The 21,577-nt window shown below is 41.4% G+C and overlaps 1 protein-coding gene across 8 annotated transcripts in view; it reads left to right on the top strand.

The window, feature by feature from the left end:
• The window catches only part of ASAP1 (ArfGAP with SH3 domain, ankyrin repeat and PH domain 1), a 360,432-nt gene that overhangs the window by 165,616 nt on the left and 173,239 nt on the right, over positions 1-21,577 (top strand). The window contains exons 2-4 of one of the 8 annotated variants that reach the window (XM_064268089.1): positions 1,352-1,467; positions 4,774-4,923; positions 9,075-9,333. The exons of 5 other annotated variants lie outside the window; for them this stretch is intronic. In XM_064268089.1, the coding sequence (XP_064124159.1) occupies positions 9,244-9,333 (90 nt within the window). In that variant the 5' untranslated portion in view covers positions 1,352-1,467; positions 4,774-4,923; positions 9,075-9,243. The remainder of the gene's footprint in view (positions 1-1,351; positions 1,468-4,773; positions 4,924-9,074; positions 9,334-21,577) is intronic. 2 more of the 8 variants (XM_064268088.1, XM_064268090.1) reach the window with 2 other exon arrangements.

The raw sequence follows: 21,577 nt of genomic DNA, 5'->3' as shown, positions 1-21,577 counted from the left end.
CAGCCAGCTAGACCTCAGCTAGAGGAGACACAGTTGAGGAATTGGAAGAATTTGTTTCCACCCTAGGGACTGGCCTCCCTCCGCAGCTTGTTTCCATCCTCTGCCATTGGGGTCTCTTGGTTATTCTCTGTCTGCCATTCCCACTTCTGGGCTGTTGATGAACCGCTTACCCATTCCTCTACCCCTGCTCCGAGGCTTCTTTTGACTCACAGATTCTGCCGCCTTATAGTTGAGGGTCACTTATGCTGCCACAGAGTGTGTGCATGCATTTTTCCGGCTTTGGCTCACACAGTCTAGTGACATATGCTGTTTTTCCCAGTTCAAGTTGGGCTTACTACTCACAGTCATTTCAGTTTGGTCAGGATTTGGGTGAGGTGCTCACACTAGTTGTGATCAGAGTACTCTCATAGGTAGATCTGTCCAGGACACTATGTCAGCGCTTTTTCTCGGGGTACCTGTCAGTGATCTAGATCATCTGGTGTCTTAGCTGGCTCTTTCTTTGTATTGCATGATTGGCTATAGTAGAAAACATCTAAATTTTGAATTCAGAGTTGTGAGTTCCAGTCCTAACCCAGTCATTTGTCAGCTCTGTGTGTGTGTGTGTGTGTGTGTGTGTGTGGTGTGCGCTTTAAATCCTATAATCCCATTTTACTGATTTTTAAAAAAAATATTTGGTGAACATTTACATAGGGAATTAGGTTCTCATTTAACAATTTCTGTGCATATTGTTGAGGCCTTGGTGGCATAGTGGTTAAAGAGCTCAGCTGCTAACCAAAAAAGGTCAGTAGTTCAAATCTACCAGTTGCTCCTTGGAAACCCTATGGCGCAGCTCTACTCTGTTGGAAACCCTGGTGGCGTAGTGGTTAAGTGCCGCGGCTGCTAACCAAAGGGTCAGCAGTTTGAATCTGCGAGGCACTCCTTGGAAACTCTATGGGGCAGTTCTACCCTGTCCTATAGGGTCGCTATGAGTCGGAGTCTACTCGATGGCACTGGGTTTGGTTTTTTTTTGGTTATGCATATTGTTCAGTGACATTGGTTACATTCTTCACAATGGATCCATATTCTCATTAGTTCCATGCTGGTTGTTCTGTTCCATTAATCTAGCTTCCCTGTCCCCACTCGCCTTCTAATCTCTGGTAAATGTTTACCATTTGGTTTCATCTAGATGATTATTTTGAGGAACATGGTGCTTATGGGTTATATTATTTGTTTTATGGAACAGTCTGTCATTTGGCCAACAGGTGACCTCTGGGAGTGGTTTATATTCCGAGTTTAAAGAATATCTCAGAGCAGTGGTCTTGGGGGCTCATCCAGTCTCTACCAGTCCAGCAAGTCTGACTTTTTTTTTTAGGAATTTGAATTTTGTTCTACATTTTTCTCCCATTCTGTCTGGAACCATCTATTGAGTCCCTGGTCGGAAAGGTTGGCAGTAGTATCCAGGCACCATCTAGTTCTTCCAGTCTCAAGGTAGGTGATGTCATTGGTAGACTTTTGGTTCTGTAGACTAGTTTCTTGAGTCTTTGGTTTCCTTCTTTAGCTCCAGATGAGTAGAGAAAAATAGTTGTATCTTAGGTGACCACTTGCAAGCTTTTAAGAGGTCAGTCAGATGCGTGTTTCTGGGAAGCAATTTAACCTCAGACCCAGCTCAGCTTCCTTTTCTTATAAAATGGGGGCTGAGGGGCACAAGGGTGGGCAATAGAGCCCTTTGCACAGTATTATTCTGAAAATTGAATAAAGTGAAATGTCTGTGGAATTGCTTCGTTATACAAATGGAAGAGACTGTTGTTGCAGCTGGAGCAGTACAGTCTCCCCTCCCTCTTTTTTCTTTTTTTTAACAAGTGAGCAGCTGGGCTTAGGAGTTGGCTATGACCAGGGCCACCGTAGCTACTTCGTAGCAGTGTCAGACCTACGCCAGACCCTCAGGATTCTTTTTGTGATACATCTTTTTTTCAGCACAAAGCATCTGTTCATCCTGGATTAGAACTTTCTCACTCTCTTCCCTTCAGAAAGGCTTGTCTCTTTAGAACTTGTCTCTTCCCTTCATCACTCTATCCTAGAGTCTCTTGTTCTTGGAGCCTCTGATGAGGCCCAGTCATTACCGGCCATTTACGTCTGTAAGACTGGCTGGTATTACCTTCAGCTTGGCTTTAAGTATATATGTTCTTTCCTAGTTTTGCTGTTCTTGTCTTCATGAGAAATAGAAATGGTTGTCCACCTGCCTTTTCTATTGACAGATTAGAACAAAAAAGCAAACAAAATAGGTCCTACCTGGTCTTTGACATGGCTCCTTTAATAGCCTTTTTACTTCTTCTAAGGGTGAGCACTTAGCCCTGCATGCTCCCTGTCTCAAAAGTACTTTCTGGCTCCTAAGCTGGCTTCGAGGAGAGCTTTCCTCACACTGCAGGCCTGGATCCCTCAAGGGGACTGATAATTGAGAAAGAGATGTTGACCCTGTGGTCCACCATCTGAACGTGCCTAACTGCGTAGTAGACAGAGGCCATTACTACTGCCTTCCAGCAATCTTTGATAAATGAATTAGTAGGCATTCTATAGAAAACCCTTCTACCAGCTTCAGCTGTTCACCCATTTGCTAATTCCTTCTGCTGGGGCCAGGAGTGTGACTGTGTATGCAGACATCTCTCAGCTATGGACTTCCAAACACATGGAAGAGAAAGAGTTACCGTTTGTTGTCTGTGTGTTAGGAGCTTTGTATACGTTCTCATTTAATTCTTTCTAAAACTCTAGAGATGGTTATGATTATCCCTCCCTGTTTTACCCTCAGAAGTTAAAGGACTAGTTCAAGGCCACCCAGCTGTGAAGTAGCACAGCCAGGATTTGAATATGGAGCTAGAATCTCAAGAGTCCATGTTCTTTATGCCTCACCAAATGGTCTCTGCATTCCAAGTTAAGGGATGTGGCCTACGGAGAGGAGAGATTCATCCTCCATTTCTACCTACAAGTGTGAGGGAAATAAGAATTACAGAAGGTGTAGCTAAGAACCAGTCAGACTCTGTACTGATGGGAATGCATAGAAAGGAGAGGACATTGACGAGGTCTTTTTGAGGAACGATGTCCTATGCCAGAGAACATAGACCCCTTCAGTTCACCTCAGCACACATCTGCTGTATGCCCGGGACTCTGTTAAAAAAAAATAAGTACATCACCATTCATGCCTCCTGCTCCCAGGGAAAAGTGGATTCCTGTTGATCAACCAGACTTGAATGAAATAAAATAGTATACCATCAGGTATTAACACCCAGAGGTACATCCCTGACTAAATTCTACAGAAGGTAGTGAGAGAAGAGAAGTTACATATCGAATTGATATTCTGTGGCGCAAGTGGGGGTTAGGCATCCCTTTCTCTGTTTTCCATGTAGGAACCTTATGGAGACTCAAGTTAAATGGTGGTCCAGGTTAGATTGAGTGGTCCAGTGCAAGGGTTCAGACCAGAAAGCACATCTTCCTGATTCTTCAGCCTGGTTCTCCATCAAGTAGATACCATCTTCCATCTTCCAAGGAGAAGAACATAACCTCCACATTTCCACACCTCCCTAAAGCAGAATGCACCTCTGGTACAATGCAGGGAAATGCCAATGCCCAGTTGGAGGACTAGAAGTGATTTTTTTCTTTTTGACCTTAAAAACAAAAAAAAAAACCAGATTTTTTTTTTTTATTATTATGCCTACATAACAACAACAACAAAAAAAATGGGTATACTCTTGTTGTGTGTAATAATATTCCACAGATGAAAAACCGGTCTAAATTAGTGGACAAAAAGCATCCCATAGCTATGCAAAATTACAAAATGCATTTTTGAAACCTGAAATTTGAAAACTTCAAAATTCCAAAGAAGAAACTGCAACTTTTCCCTCATTTTTCCATTTAGGGATAGGATTCCTTTCGTATTTGTGTACATCTTTTTTCTTCCTTGGTATATATTTTTTCACATTGTTAGTTTTGTGTAAGATAGTAAGATCAGAGATATGCTAAAGAATTTTGGCTTGAAGAAACACGATATTTAGAGCTTTGTATTTGGGAAGCTTCCTTCCCTTCCCAACCCTGCTACTCTGTATGGCCCCTAATGTAGTTTTAAATAAGTGTGCTCAATTGCTGTTTTTTTGCTTCTTTTTGTTGCTGTGGTATTGTGTAAAGATTTATGGTGTCTGTTCTGAAATGTATGCAATGTCAAAAAGAAGCAAATTTATTATAGCAGGGTACAGTGGAGACTATAATTCAGTTGGGTATTTTGAAATTTGGAGGCTGAAGGAAAATTGAGAAGGCCTGGAAAAATGGCATTTGAATTTACAGATGACTTTTAGCAGGTTACTTAATTTTTCTGTGAAGCACAGATGTAGCATTATTACCTCATTGGAAGGGCTATTGGGGGATTGGAAATATTCATGTAAAGCACTTGGCTCATAAGATCGAGAGGAGGGTGAGAAGAAGGGGATGAACTAAACAAATATTGATTGAATATGAACCATTTCCTGGAATCAATTCTAAGACCTTTTTAACACGGACCATTCCGTGACCAAGGGTCTGAATCTGTGCCTTGGGGAGGAGATGCTTCTGTTTTTCTGAAATAAATCATTGCACAATGTGCATGTAAATGAGGAAGAAAACCAAACCTGTTGCCGTTGAGTCAATTCTGACTCATAGTGACTCTATAGGTCAGAGTAGAACTGCCCCATAGAGTTTCCAAGGAGCACCTGGTGAGTTTGAACTGCCAACCTTTTGGTTAGCAGCCATAGCACTTAACCTCTACGCCACCAGGGTTTCCAATGAGGAAGAGGGCATCTCAAACCACTCAAGCACACACATACCTCCAAGTAATGAAAACAAGCAGTGGACAACAAGATGAAGAAATGATACAAAGCTAGACTGCCAATAACTGCATTATGGAGGATCAACTTATAAAACCTCGTAAGTAACATAGAAATTCTTGCTATTTTTTGTTTACTTCCAATATAAAAATAGACAGTTTTTATTCCCACAAAGATTTCACGCATCATAAAAACAAAGTGGCACAGTTGTAAACAGGAAACAAGAGAATGGTAAACTAAATGTAGTCATTTAGGAGAGGTGATGACCACATGAAAATGTGTAGTTTCAATGAAGACCATTTCCCAGAAATATGAATCTCGGTAATGAAATCAAGTTTACCCCTGTGGATGACCACCCAAATGGTTTATAGTTTAACATTTAGTTCCATTTTTAAAGTCTGTGGCTTTACAATTGTATTTTATTATAAATCTGAGGGATGCATTAGAGAGACCAAGAAATGTGGAGATCTGAGCCCTCTTTGCTGGTTGATAGGCGTTGGAAGCTAAATTGCAAAGTTAGATAAGTAGCCTTAGCATGTAAGTTCTGCCGGTACAAATGGATGGAATGCTACAGATTTGGCCTCCCTTCCCTCCTTGTCTTTGAGTTGGTTTTATTTATTTATTTGTAGTTATATCTTTTTTTATAGTTCTCACCAAAACTGTAAGATATAATTTCTTGATAAAGAAAAACAAATTCCTTATAGAAACATGGAGCATTTATGTAATAAAATGTCTTAATAGCACATTATTGTACTATGTGTTTTATTTAAAAAATTAGAATGAAGCCACAGGTTTGGGATACACTGCCCTTTTAATAAGACATGTGCTGAAGGGTCACTCTTCCATCTGCATCCAAGGCATTTGTTGGTAGATAGCTCCGCAGATCAAGCACCAAGTTTTTAAGAGCAGCTCTGTTCCTGATTGAAAGGATGGAAAGGTGGGGAATGAAAAGGACTTGTTGCTCATGGGGCAGGTGAGACTAAGTCTGAACTGCCCATAGCCAGCTCTCTTCATGAGGGCTTTTTTGGGACCAGGAGAAGTGGTTCTGGCTAAGGACAGTTCGATCCCTAAGCTATGCCCAGCATGCTCAAGTCATTGGGGAAGAGACTGAGATTTGGTTGACAACGCAGATATTCCATTTACTTTGTACAGCACTTGTTCTTGCTCTGTGAGATGAATGACTTCTTCAGTAATGTTGATGGTAAAGATTTATATTGGAAACAAGGGAGATTGATTTGACTCACTAGGAAAAATTAATATGAGCAGACTTGGGAAATGGCTTTTAAAGGTAAAAGAGACACTGGAGTAAGATCTATAACTATTTCAGGATTGCTTTTTCCCAGCAGCCTCTACCTGCTGGACAAAAGAACTCTATAATCTTAAGAGATAGACTTTAAAATTACCTTCCTGGGGTACCTCTTTACTTAGAAGGTTTTTGTTTTCTATTTTTTAACTCAAATGTTAGGACCAAATTGTCATCTCCCCGAGAAATACATAGGATGAAGATCTGGTCCAGTTGGTTCCGTGCAAATTTGATTTGAAAGAATATTTTTATCTACACAAAGCAAAGTAGCATCACAGTGAAAAGCTTCGACTATATAAGAAACTCATCTCCACAGCTAGTTATCCAGTTAACCTTTTCAAAGAGGAAAATTATTTCCTTATGCTTTTATATACTGAGCTGTTTTTGTGTTAAAGATTACAAAGATCAGACTGAAAGAATCTTAGAATCAGGAACCATCCAAAGTATAAGGAATCTTAGAAATATTCTAGTCAGGCTTCAGGTCACATTTAGTGAGCCATGAAATGAGTTTAGTGTGATCATTACTGGCCCCCCCCCGCCCCAAAAAAAATTGATCTTACTGGAGGGGAGGCTAGAGGAGTGGAACAGTGTAGCCTATTCCTTTGGTCTTAGACATTTGATAGCCTTTTTATACTTTGAAGTAATGCCTCAAAATATTGTAATTCTAGGGTGATTGGAAAGTACCCATGGCCCGCGTATCTAATCCAGGGGCGAGATATGAGCAATTAAAAAGGACTCTACCGTGACATGAATGCAAACGCCTGGTCCTATAACCTGTGACCCCTATCTTTGTGTGTCCTTCAACTTTCCTAAGACAGTGACTCAACTGATGGTGACCCTGAGTCTGCCGTGCCACCCATTGTGTGGGTGGAGACCTGCTTGCAGTCAGGAGACTGGTGTCCCTAGCGTACAGGAGCGAGGGAGCCAGTCACACACCGTTACCACAACCTGCATTTCTTACGCTTAGCTGATCACCTTATCCAGGTGTAACTTGGAGAGGGAACTGTTGAAGGTGGCATGTATTACCTGAGTTGCAGTTTATGTGTTGGCATGCATGTTTAACATCCTCGTTTCTTTTCTGCTCTTGGTTCTCCAAGCATGTGTAAACAGCCATCTGAACTGTCACTACCTGGATTCCCAGGACATCCTTGTTAACAATTTTTTTGTCTGCTTGGAGCTAGAGGTCCACTCAGGTCATACAATGGGTATTTTATGTGGAAACTGTATCCCCGAAGTCTGCATTGGCATTCTGTCTCTGGCTGTGCGGGTAATTCTGAAAACCTTGAATTTTACTTTCAAATTCATCCACAGCTAAACCAAACTGCCTTTTTCCTAACTCTGAAGAATGCCTCTCAGACAAAAGGCCAATTTCAGTTGACCTTAATTCTCCCTCTGAGGCACTCCTTTAGTTCTGTCTGTTTGAAATTCAAGGCCTGTGCTGGTTTCAAGTACACTTTTTTAAAAGTCTAAAACAGAAATGTATTATTGGACTGATAATGCCTCATGGAGGCCAGTAATGGTTTTATGTACAAGCCACAGTACTTTTTTTGTTAGTGGTTTTAAGTGCCTTTGGCTGTTCCTTCCCTTCCCCCTTCTCTTCCCTCAGGTTTCTTGAATCAAGCTAAGTAACTTGATATTGCTCGTCCTGCATAATGTAAGCTAACATTGGCAAAATTGCTGGAGGAGTGCTTCATGAACAGAATTTAGCTTAACAGTGGTATAATTTTGTGGAGACTGCAAATGATTCTTTGAACTGGTGTGTTATCAAGAAGGCTAAATGCTCCCCCCCCCCTTTTTTTCAAAGTTAGTATACCATGTAACAATAATGAATACTTTAAATATTTGAAGAAAAAAGGTCTCCCAGGAGTCTGCCACTTTTGTTGTTGGGTGCTGTCCCGTCAATTCCAACTCATAGCAACCTTGTGTACAACAGAATGAAACACTGCCCAGTCCTGCGCCATGCTCTCAATCTTTGCTGTGCTTGAGCTCATCGTTGAAGCCACTGTGTCGGTCCATCTTGTCGAGAGTCTTGCTCTTTTTCCCTGACCCTCCACCTTGCCAAGCATGATGTCCTTCTCCAGGGACTGGTCCCTCCTGATAATATGTCCAAAGTACGTGAGACAACGTCTCACCATTCTCACTTGCAGGGATCACTCTGGCTGTACTTCTTCCAAGACAGACTGGTTTGTTCTTCAGGCAGTCCAGAGTATATTCAATATTCTTGGCCAGCACCGTAATTCAAAGGCATCAGTTCTTCTTCAGTCTTCCTTATTCATTGTCCAGCTAGTGCATGCATATGAGGTGATTGAAAATACCACTCTAACCCAACTAATTTTAGTTATTACTTTTCAGCCCTTGTTCCATGCATACATTGTTTTTAAAATAGTTGCTGTTGTCACATGTGCCCTGGTGGCACAGTGATTAAGATCTGTGACTGCTAACCAAAAGGTTGGCAGTTTGAATCCACCAGCCAATCCTTGGAAGCCCTGTGGCTGCTCTACTCTGTCATGGGGGGTCATTATGAGTCGGAATCAACTCAATGGCAATGGGTTTGGTTTTGTGGGGTTTTTTGGTCCTCAAATACATGCCATTTTGAATTTTGTATTTTCATTTTCAAAAAACCCAGTGCTGTCGAGTCGGTTCCGACTCATAGCGACCCTATAGGACAAAGTAGAACTGCCCCCATAGGGTTTCCAAGGCTGTAATCTTTGCTGAAGCAGACTGCCACATCTTTCCCCTGCAGAGCGGCTGGTGGATTTGAACCACTGACCTTTTGGTTAGCAGCTGAGTGCTTAACCACTATGCTACTAGAGCTCCATTTTCACTTTATAGTATTGCAGAAGTGTTGCTTTATAGTTTTGCAGTGTTCGTTATTTTAAGGCTCACATAATAGTCTCTTCATGTTCCTTAGTTTACTAAACCATTTCTTTGTTATTGAATCTCCATAGATTTCCTGCATTTTGCCTGATACCACGGCTGATACCATCACTGCCATAATCCACGTCTTCCAGTCATTAGCTGTATTTTCCCTGTTGAGTGATTTCTTTGGGATACATTTCCAGAATTTAGATGCTTGGGCAGAGGGAGTGAAGTGCTGCTGTCTTTTTGGAACTTGTCATGTACTGCCATGTTGCTTTGTCACAAAGAAGAAGCATAGTTTTCACAAAGACTGTAGCCAGGAGTCGGAATCTCGACAGCAACTGGTGTGTACGTATACTCCATTTTATATGTTCACCTGCCCCAGCCAGCTCAGGCCAAGTAGTTTTCTGGATTTCTCTCTAGACGGGGGGCTTCTCCCAAACTCCCCTGTAGGAGTTCTTCCCAAGGAGAAAACATATGGGTCACAGCCCAGTTCACTGCTCTTGTGAAGAAGAGGTATCCTACCCAAAGGACATAGGAAGCTCAACACTGACCTCACTGCTTTTGTAAGGGTGGGTAGAGGAGTTCCTTCAGCATGCAATTCACCTATTAATTGCAAATTAGATTTTTATAGAGAGGGAGGGGGTTCTGCCAGTATACCAGAATAGTTTAAGGACCCAACTGGGATAGATTGCCTAGTTTGATTTCTAGCTTCCCCATTTCCATGCTGTGTGACTGTAGGCAAAGTGCTTAACATTTCTTACCCGTGAAGACCAGCAGCAGCACCAGCGCCATCATAACCTAATCATCCCTACCTCAGTAGCTTGTTGGGAGGACTTAATCTGGCCCTCCATATAAAGTGCATAGTACAGTGTCTTTTGAACAGACTAAGTACTCTGTGAGGCTTAGCTGTTAGTATTAGACCATGGTATGCTATTTATTAAGGAGCCCTGGTGGTGCAGCAGCTCCGTGGAAGAAAGACCTGGCAATATGCTTCCGTAAAGATTGTAGCCCAGAAAACTCTGTGGTATAGATCGACTCTGTCACATGAGGCTGCTGTGTGTCATAATCAATTCAATGGCGCCTGACAACAACAAAGAATTTATTACCCTGTTCTCCAAGGGCATGAATTGTTTGATTATTATAGTTCTTATTAAACTTTTTTTTAAACTCTAGTAGCCCCAGAAGCTGGCATTAGGGCTAACTGTAGGCTTTAGTTTAGCAGTGGACTGTATGCTCACTGCTGATTTTAAACGGTCTTCCTCAACTGGGGTGTGTGAAAAGGGACTGCCTGTACTTTCCTTGTGTCCTGGTTGTGGCTGCCATAACTCTTGGTACCTGTGTTGTTGTTGGGTGCTGTTGAGTCAATTTCGAGTTGGTACCTATTGGAGGTGCTTACGAAATGGTTGATAACTGATACATATTCTGAAAAATGCAAAGAACTATAGTGGTTAGCTATTCTAAGATCTTTCACTTATCCCTTTTTTTTTTTTTTAATTCTCTCCTTCTGGAACTCTTCTAGACTGGCTGTTATTGGACCTTTTTAATACTATCTTCTGTGCATCTTCTCTCCTGTCATCCTACTTTTTTACTTCCATTTTGCATTTTGAGGATAATTTCATCAAATGTATCTACCAGTTCACGAATTTGTTCATTAACTTTGTTATTGACTATTCCTGTGATAAATATTTTTTGTTTCAATAACTATATTTTTCTTTCTTGATTTCCATTGCCAACATTACAGCAAACAGACAACCTGATAGCCTTCTTGCTATAAAACACTTAGAAGTTCTGGATAAAATGTGACTTACATATGTAATCAACTTGCAGGAAAAAAAAATGAAAAAGGGACAAAAACCAGAGCAGTAAGCATGTGAGCAGACTTTGCCACAGGCCCAGGAGGCTTTGCCAGGACACACTCAACTGCTAACTAAAAGGTTGGAGGCTCTAGTGTGCCCAGAGGTGCCTTGGGAGAAAGTCCTGGTGATCTGCTTCTGGAAGACCATCCGTTGGAGACTCTGTGGAGCGCAGTCCCACTCTGACCCACGTCGGGCCGCCTGAAGGGGCTCGGGCTCCAGCACGGCCGCGGGAATGGGAAGAAGTGACTTACCGGAAGGGAGGTTGGAACTCAGAGTCCCTCCCAAACTGGGAAGCCTTGAGGGGCTGTAGCCTCAGTGAATAGGTGAACTAGGAAAAAGAAAATCCACACTCTGGCCCAGGGGGATGCAAGAACGCCGATCACAGTCATGTTTGGAAATACTCTGTCTTTTCAAGTTCTTGTTGTGGTTCTTCTCACCGGTTTGAGTCGGGGCTAGACTCTCACAGTTGTCAGATTGTGCACTGAAGAAGAGCACGTGTTTAAATCAGAGGACTGCCATTATTTATTATCTTTGTGACCTTAGACAAGCCACTTAGCCTCTTCGAACTTGCTTCCTCATCTGTGAAATTGAAGTAATGCCTACCTTGCCAGGCTGTTGTAAAAACAATTGATGATACATGTAAAGTGTCCGTGTGTGCCTGGCACATAGAAAGAAAGCACTCAACATTGGTAGTTGTTATTATGAAATGCATATAGCTTGGCGAATAAGCCCTGCCTGTGGAGTGAGATACTTCTGAGCTCCATTGCCTGCTCTTGCTACTTAATGGCCCTGTGGCCTGCCAAGGTTAATACTCACTTCATAGGGTTCTTGCGAGACTTACGTGAAATAACACAGAGTGCCATTTGAGGCAGGCTCTCTCAGCTGTGAAGAGCAGACTCACTTAAGCTTATGCAGAAGGTGGAGAGAGTGGGATTGATTGCAGACACCTGGGCTCAAATCTTAGCTCTGCCACATACTAGCTGTGTGACCTACGGCAAATGACTTAACTTTTCAGTGCTTGATTTTTCTTAATTATAAAATGAAGGCAATAATTTATCTACCTTAAGGAATTACTGAGAAGATTACATAACCATGGAGTCCTTAGGACAATGCCAAATACATTGTAAAGCAGTCATGGATTGTTGGTTGTTGTTTTATTGTTTTTGATGTTATTACTACAGTATTGTTATTGCCATGGTTGTTACCATCATAGTAGGGCACGGTGGGCAGGCGAGAGTTTCTCGTGGGAATATAAAAACAGAGACCAAAGCAGCCCTGGAGGCAGCTGTTCTTTTTCTCTCATGGACCTCATGATCTCTCTCATTATGATATCTCCTTTCTTTGTATCTGAATCATTCTCCCCATACTCTTGGCTAGCCTGAATTGCCCCTGCTTTGTGTATCTTTTCTCTGCTGCTTAGTCCTAGTTTGTGTTTCTTCATTCTGGCTTATATGTGGCCCACCATGGCCTCTTTCTCTGTGATCTGAGAGGGTGGGATCTGATCGGTCCAGCTAATTTTTCTTTTCTCCAGCCAAATCATGGCTTGCTGGGAAGCCCCTTGGTCTAGCTACCTCCCCTGGTCCCTTCACCGATAGCTAGAGGGAAGGTGTTGCTATAAAACCTGGCCATTTCTTATTAGACCTTTAAGATGGGGCCTTTTGAAAACGAATGTGTGGTCAGCCCATATAATCAGACACTGTATGCCAAGTAAATGGGAACAATTCTTATTAATAAATGTGTTCAGTATTTTGGGGGATCTTTTTCTTTGTTCTCATGTTACACAAAAGCAGAGATACTCTCGATGAAAGGGGGTTATGGATAACTTTTGGTTTGAGGAGCTGTTTCTTTCTCGGTGTAAGGCAGGCCTTTGGCTGGAACGTAGCAAACTCTGGTGCAATGAGTCAAGACTTCCACTGGTTTGCATTTTTCATTAGCGTGTCATTCAAGGAAATCCTGGTTCTTAGGGTCATGGAACAGGCCTCTTTGTTTATCCTTTTGCAGAAGTAAGAAATTGGAGGCATTTAATAATGCATCTGAAGATAAACTTTTACTTAAGGTCTGTTCTTCTAGAGATTTGGGGGAATTTTTAATGGAGCCTATTTTATAAATATTTTCAAAATTTTGGGTCTGAATATTAGTTAAAACCAATAAATAAATAAATAAACTGAAGCTGTTGCCACTGAGTTGATTCTTACTCATAGTGACCCTATAGGGCAGAGTAGAACTGCCCCATAGGGTTTCCAAGGAGCACAGGTGGTGGATTTGAACTGCTAAGCTTTGGTTAGCAGCCTGAGCTCTTAACCACTGCACCACTCTAGTGTCACTGTGGGTTGGAATTGACTCAATGGTAACGGGTTAAATATTAGTTAAAGGAACTAGGAATTCCAGCTGATATTCAGAGACTTAAAAGAATTATTTATCAAGAATACTCAATAATTGTTTTTCATCCAGACTGTTTACTGAGAAGGATACTGTGACTAACCTCCTGCCTTGCCTATCGAAAATCCCGCATATATTTTTTTTTTAGTAGCACTAAAAACATGAAGAAAATCTATGGGATACATGTTTTTCCACACATGCAGATTTTTAGCAAATGAATAAAGTATGCATAGTTTATATTTGTAAGTAGCAGTTACATTTATTTTTGAAGCATACAGTTTTTTAAGCTTTTGCTGTAATTAACGAAGTTTATTTCTTTTATACCTGTTGGTTGTTGTTAGTTGCCTTTGAGTTGATTCTGACTAGTGGTGACCCCATGTGTATAGAGCAGGACTGCTACATAGGATTTTCAGGCTGTGACCTTTTGGCAGCAGATCACCAGAACCGTCCTTTGAGGTGCTTCTGGGTGGGTTTGAACTGCCAACCTTTGGGCTACTAGTAAAGTACTTAACCATTTGCACCACCCAGGAATTCCTTATACCTGTTAAAGTCATATTTATATACTTGTTTTGCACATGTTTATTGTGTACATACAATATGTAAAAATGGTAGAGGTTGTTGGAGGTCAACTATTAGTAGTCATGGCACTAAAAAAAAAAACCAATTGCCGTAGAGTTGATTCCAACTAATAGCCACCCTATATGGAACTGAAAAAGAAGAAAACTAACATAGAGAGGAGGGAAGGAGGGTGGGAGATATGGAGGGAGGGAGATCTCTTGATTATAATCCTGTCACCTCCAGAAGCCCCCCTTTACCCTTCCCCCCATCACTCTTGATCCCCTAGCCTTCTCCACGCACCCTCCTATACAGACACACAATATTTACTTGAACTCTTGAGATTTTATAGGGTGTCAGAGAGTCTTAGGGTATGTAGACTATATAGTTGCCTCAAGGTACCTCCACCTGAAGTTGTCAGCCCCTATAATTTAGACAGACCAGAGTGGACATTAGATATCCCATGCATGAGATCATCCTGGCTATCTTTTTTCATAATCAGATTCCCTAGGTTCCCCTGAGCCTTCTCCACCCAACCGTATCCCACCCCCTATGCACACATTGCACCCCATGCCAGTGTTTCCCAAGCCTCCTGCCACCCTGTGCCTCTCTTCCTGGGCCTTCTGAAACTTGCCTCTTGGGGGTAAAATTGAATTTTATGGGGTGGTTAGGTCATCATGTTAGATTAAAGTGGCATATAGGCTGAAATACCCTAGAGGCAGAAAATTGCTTAGAAAAATACAGTGTTGGAGACTGACACATCGACCACTGTAGCCTGTTTTCCTTGCAGAAACTGTTCATGTGAGCACCGGATGAAGTGGGGATATAATGCCACATGCACATAACCGTATGTGTACATACATGCACATACACATATATGTCTTGAACACCAGAGTCACCGTGGGTAGTGAGATCCTTGGAATGTGAGAGGCATGCAGAAATTGAAGGGACAGCAGATCCTTAATCCATCTTCCACAATCTCCGTGGCTCGACCTTCTCACTGCGGGGTTTATGTGGGCAGAGGTGCCTGTACTTTTTAAATAGTTATTCTTCTCCCACTCCCACACTTTTTTCTGAACACATATAATTGAATTAATGTAGATTACATTTCTGCATTAGGTTACTTAAGGAGTGGGAGGCTTGAAATTTCCTGAAAGTGTTGTGGTTTGTCTTATGGGAAGAAAAAAACAAATTTGGGTTTTGTATCACAATAGAGTTTATATTTGTTTTAATATAAAAAAATGCCCCCCACAATTTTCAGTGCCTTGGAAAGAGGCCCATCTTCATCCTGTGGCCCCTGGAATGCATACCTTAGTTTATACCAAAGTCCACTGGTTGGAGAAGGTGGGGTTCAGTGCCTAGAGGCCAGTGGGTCCATGGAGAGGCCTCGTTGACTCTTGTTTCGCAAGCCCATGTGGTCATCCCAGCATCTCCTCTCCCACCCGTTGAGCTTCAGATTTGAGGAACATAAGTGCCATCCTGGGACCAGTCAGTGGTCCCATCCTGGGACCGTATAGTCCAGAATTCCAGTTGCATTGCAATAGAGGAAAAGGCCACAGGAGTAGGAGTCAGAGCTGGATTTACTCCTGGTTTATAAACTCCTAACTCTGTGCATTTGTGCAAGTCATTTGTCCTCTCAGCATTTCAGTGTTTGCTTTTGTTTTAAAATAAAATATGGCAATGAGAATATGTAATCTCTGAGGTCTTCCCAACTCTACAGTTTGATGAAATGGAATGAGCTGTTGGCTATTGGAAGGTGAGAAGTGACTGAAACATTTTTAGCGTAGAGGCTGGTTGAACTGGAGTGAACGCAAGAGAAGTAGAAGACCAATACCCCTTCGCACAAAACTCATGTTCTGGCAGCCCAGCAAGATGAATAACCGTTTAGAACCATCAGAGAGTGGTCAGTGATTTGGCAGGAGAAGACTTATGGTAGTACAGAATATACCCCTGTTGTAGAGAATCATTTTCAAATTTTACTCAAATTAAATACATTCATCATTACCCACTTGCATAGTAAAGACCTTGTAGTGTCAAAAATAACAGTAAAGCATTGGGAGTGACTGCTGAGTAGAAGGAAGAAAAAATGGATTCTTGTTTGTTTTTACTCTAACTGGGCAGCCTTTTTCCTTCTTCCAAAAAATAAAAGAATCATAACATGCCATTTATCCATTATCCCAAAAATGTTTTGGAGAAGAGTCCCTTGGTAAGGTATTTTCTCTATAATTTGTAGTGTAGCTAATGGATAGATGCAGTCAATTCGAAGCCTTGGTATTTCTTTATTCACATGAAACAAAAAAAAAAAAACCCAAAACAGTTGCCACCCTGACACATGGCAGCCCCATGTTTGACTACAACCGTGTTCCATAGAGTTTGCAATGGCCGATTTTTCTGGAAGTAGATTGCCAGGCCTTCCTTCCGAGGCATGTCTAGGTAGGCGTTCTACAACCTTTACTCAGCAGCCGAACATGTTAACCATTTGCACCATCCGGGGACTCCATATCCACACAATTTGTGTGTCTTGGGATTCTTGCCCTGTAAGCGTGAGGTCCATTGCATTTAGATCTAATTTGACCTTATATAATTTCTTTCTCAGATGAAGACATTGTAGAGATACAAATGCACCCCACCCCACCCCCACCCCTGCTTTCCTGTCCATTCTAAAAAACTCTAAAATGTGTGGAAGTCATGTGAGACAATGTTCCATAGCTAATTAGTGAACAAGCATGACAAGATAATGATGGTTCATTAGGTTGGATTTCTAAAAACAGCATTTCTAATTTATGCTAATTTTGCCTGAATATTTTGTATAACATGTTTTTATGTAAACTGTGTGTTTGCTATATGTTTTTTGTCAACCATGCAACCCCCTCATGTTATTTCCTAAACGTGCTATGTGCATTATGTATGTGAGCATGTTAGTTACATGGGTACATTATTTTCGAAAAATACGATAGTCGTAGTCCTTGAAAGACACTTGTTGGATCAATGCCCAGCCATTTCTTTTGTGTTGCCATCTACACCTTGGGTATTAGCTGCAGACCTAAGAGAAAAGTCAGACAGCAGGAAAGACCTTGCGTTCAGCAGCGATGTCAGTACAGTCTCACAGAAGAGGACTGGCCAGGGTTTAAAGTGAACCTTAAGCGTTTAAGCATCTGCTTGAGGTTTTCTTCCCATAGAGGTAACTTGTGAGAAATTATTTCAGTTGCTAACTAAAATGAAAGGGGACAAATTTAAAAGGAGTGGAAAATAGGAGAATGTCTGCAGCTTGTTGGGAACAAATAAAGACTTTGGGGAAAATCCCAGGGGAGAGTTCTCTGCTATTTAGTAATCCCAAGGCACAGAGGGAGGAAAATCCAGCCCATTTTAGCGAGTGAGTCATCACTGTATTTCCCTGCAGTACTAGCAGATTGTCATTTTTTAATTATCTCAGGTCACGAATTCTGTGAACCACAATCTACGGGGAGATATTTTTCTTTATTCTTCAGAGTTCTTTTCTTTCCCCTCGTCCTCAAAATATACAAAAATATACCATAATAAATGGACAGATGCCCTTCCAAAGTTTATTTTTTAAATTGCCAGGGTAAATAAGTAAAGGGCTGTCCTGCCACTTCCTCCAAAATGGAAAAAATAAAGTAAATCATGAAAGTTGAGACAAGGATATTAATTGAGTTTAGGGGGAAGAAATCAGCAAGTCAGTCAACAACCTCACATATTATGCATCTACTGTGAGAACCCAGAATAACTTCATTTGGAATATAAGTGAATGGGGGTTGGGGGAGGCAGCCATAATTGCATGGAGTTACATTCTCAGAATTGTTAGCAAGTACAATTTTGAATCCTTACTGTGTACTAAGCCCTCATGGGTCCCTGATCCTAAAAAAAAAAAAAAACCCATTAGCCCTTTAAAATGATGGAAGATCCTGAACCCCATAGAGGTTGGGGAACTTGGACTATGCTCACACAAAAAGACAGAAGCAAATGCAAACCCAGGTCATTTGGGCTCTAATTTCTATCTTGTTTTTACAACACTCACATGAAACAATTGGAAAATAGTGAAGGTATGCTCAAGTGTTAAAAGATGTCCTGGGACTTGAGAGAGAGGATGTTAGTGGTCAGGGTAGTCTGGGGCAGCTGTACAGCCAGAACGACCATAAAACTTATCATCCAAAATGGGGCGCTCTTGATAGTGGGGTGGGGGGTTGGTGGGGGAAGAATACTCAGATATTAATTACGCCAGGGCAGTCGGTCCCTAGCAAACCATCCTGGGTTCTGCTGTTCATAGAGGAGCCAGACTGGAGAGAGGGGCAGATAGACCATGACTTTTTCCTCAGATGTCCTAACCATGCTCTACTACCTCATCGTAGAGCCGTTGCCCAGAACATGGGTCACATCCACAGGAGACCTGGTGACGCTGGGGCGAGGCATCAGTGATTGGCTTGGGCCTAAATGACTAGCAAAGGAGCTCTGGTGGTATAGTGGTAAAAGTGCTCATCTGCAAACCAAAGACCAGCAATTCGAACCCACCAGCCTCTCCACAGGAGGAAGAGGTGGCAGCCCGCTTCCGTAAAGATTTACAGCCTTGGAAACCCTGTGGGCAATTCTGCTCTGTCCTGAAGGGTCACTATGAGTCGGAATCAACTTGGTGGCAGCAGTTTGGTTTTTTTTTTTTTTTTTTTGGTTTTAAATGATTAGAATGGACAGTGATTGAGGAACTAAAATGATGCCTCCTCCTTAGGAAGGGTAGACTCAGCTCAACCAAGGCATTTTATTTTCAGGGAAAGCTGGACTTCTGGATTTTTATCTTAAGTCTCCCGAGTTTTGAATGTGTAGAAGCTAATTAAAAATTTCACAGAAGTTGTTAGGCAGTCCATATAAAATACCCGGGCAGGTTAAACTTAGACTGTAGGCCACTTGTTTGCATTCTCTGATCTAAATGAACAGATTTGGGGAATTTTATGATCCATGTCTGTATCACCTGAAGTGTATTATGTGGAGATGTTAGTAGGTGCTTCTAAAAAAGGATGGGCATGGGGTATGGTTCCAAGGCCGAGTTGTTGTTGTTAGGTGCCGTCAGTTCTGACTCATAGCAGCCCTAGGTACCACAGAATGAAACACTGCCCAGTCCTGCGCCATGCTTACAATTGTTGTTATGCTTGAACCCATTGTTGCAACCACTGTGTCAACCCATCTTGTTGAGGGTCTTCCTCTTTTCTACTGATCCTGTACTTTACCAAGCATAATGTCCTCCAGGGACTGATCCCTCCTGAGACTGATCCCATCTGACATGTCCAAAGTATGTAAGATGCACTCTCGCCATCCTTGCTTCTAAGGAGCATTCTGGTTGTACTTTTTCCAAGGCCAGGTTAGTTGGGGAATACTGTGTTAAACAAAGTTGAAAGGTTATTTATCTTGTTTTTTAAACAGGATTCTCAGGGCCTTTAATATATTAATGTTCTATGAATCTTTTAAAAGGGGTGTGGTGGTGAGCATTTTCCAAACTTTCTGACTGTAGAACCCATTTTTCTCAGCTACTTGGGCACAGATTTGGGGAGGTACTGATCTAAGGGAATAGTTTCTAAATATGTAAAAATTTGAAAACTCTGTACCTTTCCTTAGTACTACCTATCAAACAAAAGCTGTTACAGAATGAAAGATTCATGAAGTGTCGCTCTTTAAACTGAGCCCTCCAGAGTATTGCTCGGGGAAGCATCAGCTGGCTCTGTATCATCTATTGTAGTTTGACCGTGACTGGGTTAGAACCACGTGTCTGTTTATAGTGCGCCTTGTCATTGGACAGGGAGGGAACTGCTTGTTCACTTCTGTGAAGTGGAGTAATGTGGAGGCTCTCTGGGGCTCTGGTGCTGCAGTGGTTAAGAGCTCAGCTGCTAACCACCCGCTCCTTGGAAACCCTATGGGGCAGTTCTGTTCTGTCCTATAGGGTCACTATGAGTCGGAATCGACTAGATAGCAGCGGGGTTTTTTTGTGTTTTTTTTCTCTCTCTTTTTTTTCTTGTCTGGAGTATCTAGATAGTAAAGTGTCCCTTCGTGTTGTACTAAGTGGCACCCTAGTAGCTAGAGTTTATTTGGAAGAGTAAAAAGCTTAACTTGAGGGTGTACGTTATAATTACCGGCTGGGCTCACTCACACTCTCTAAGAAGTGTGCACCAAACATGTGGTTTTACTGAAGAATCAGCATGGACATTTGAAAACCGATTTAGTTTTTATAAAATTATTGATTGTGAGAAGGGATTCTTCCTTAGGACCCTTAGTACGCCAACTCCATTTGTTAATGTTGGTATTTGAAATGGAAACCATTCTTAATCCATTAATATCCTTTAATTTTATTCCCAGTGGTATATTAAAAAGCCATTCAAAGGAAATTTATCCCCATCCCTTTACAGTATAACTCAATCATGAAATGTAATTTAATAAAAAGCTTTTACATTTATTTATCAGGGAGACTGAATTTTCTTTACCCTTCCTGCCTAGCTATTTTTCCCCCTTAAGTATTTTCTAAAATGACCTATGCTTTACCTCTAGGTGAATGCATTTTTGCTCTGGCAAACTAATCCCCTAATGACAGGCTATGGAAGCATTTGTGTTTAACAGCATTTTGTATATGGCTTCCTGATAAATGTGAATGAAGTAACTCATTGTGCAGTTGGTGTAAAGTCCTGAGGTCAGGAATCATCTCTGTATCAGCCTGTTGAAGAAAGCATCTCTGGAATGACAGTGTTCATCTTTGAGGAAATAATATTTAACTGCAAAGGTCTGATGTATAGAAAATTTCCTCAACTCTTGTGAACAGGAAAATTTATGAAAACAACACCCACCCGAGAAAAATTGTCGTTTGTGTTTTGGAGAAAACTGTGGTACTCCATCTCTGTCATCCTCAAGTAATACTGAGTCAGTAGGTCCTGGGACCTGTGGGCATTCTCCTTTCAATGAGACATTCTTTCTGAATTGGCTGTCCTGGGGAGCACTATTTGAAAGGGTGCTTGTTAAAGACCAGCTGGTGTGTGGTGGTGGGGCTCCACATTAGCCACTGGACGCTTTTAAGATGCCTACACTTTGAGTTAACACTGTCCTAAATTGCACTCAACTTAGTGGTACACTTTGAGTTAACACTGTCCTAAATTGCACTCAACTGTAGTTACAGAAGTATTAGTTCTGAGACCTTTGTGACATTTCTGGTATGTGACCAGCTTCTCAGAAGTCAAAAACTTAAGACCATTTATTAATGTTGTGACTTAAGGGCACTGGGAATTATTAATGCACTAAAAAATATTATTAGTGCTTGTGCTGGTACTTTATAATCATATTGAAAAACACGCGTGACTTAAAATTATCTGTATTAAAATAAACTTTTTATCATCGAATGACCGTGCTGAAAATTAGGCTTTAGAAAAGAAATACCTTATTTGTGAAAGTGGAAAAACTGGCCATTAAGTTAATTTTCAACAGCAGGAATGTGTAGAAGACAGATAACACACCATGTCCATGCAGAAAAATAGGGAAACCTGTTTGCAGAATAATAGTAAATAGAGAAAGCAGGATACCGATTGCATGTAAAATGTTGATTAATTACATAGAGATTGTGTACATGAATAAAGATGGGAACTCAACGAAAAAGAAATAGTGTTTTAGTGGAGTTACGGGTAAAATTTTAAACTTTTATTTTTAATTTGCTGGGTATTATGTGTAAAAATGATAATAAAGAACTTGCCTGGGTAAAGAAGACATTCAGGTAGCTAACAGATACATGAGGAAATGCTCATGATCATTAGCCATTAGAG

The sequence above is a fragment of the Loxodonta africana genome, chromosome 14, assembly GCF_030014295.1.
Source record: "Loxodonta africana isolate mLoxAfr1 chromosome 14, mLoxAfr1.hap2, whole genome shotgun sequence".
Taxonomy (NCBI): Eukaryota; Metazoa; Chordata; class Mammalia; order Proboscidea; family Elephantidae; genus Loxodonta; species Loxodonta africana.
Note: the sequence above shows the minus strand (reverse complement) of the source record. Positions and strands in the feature narration are given on the sequence as shown.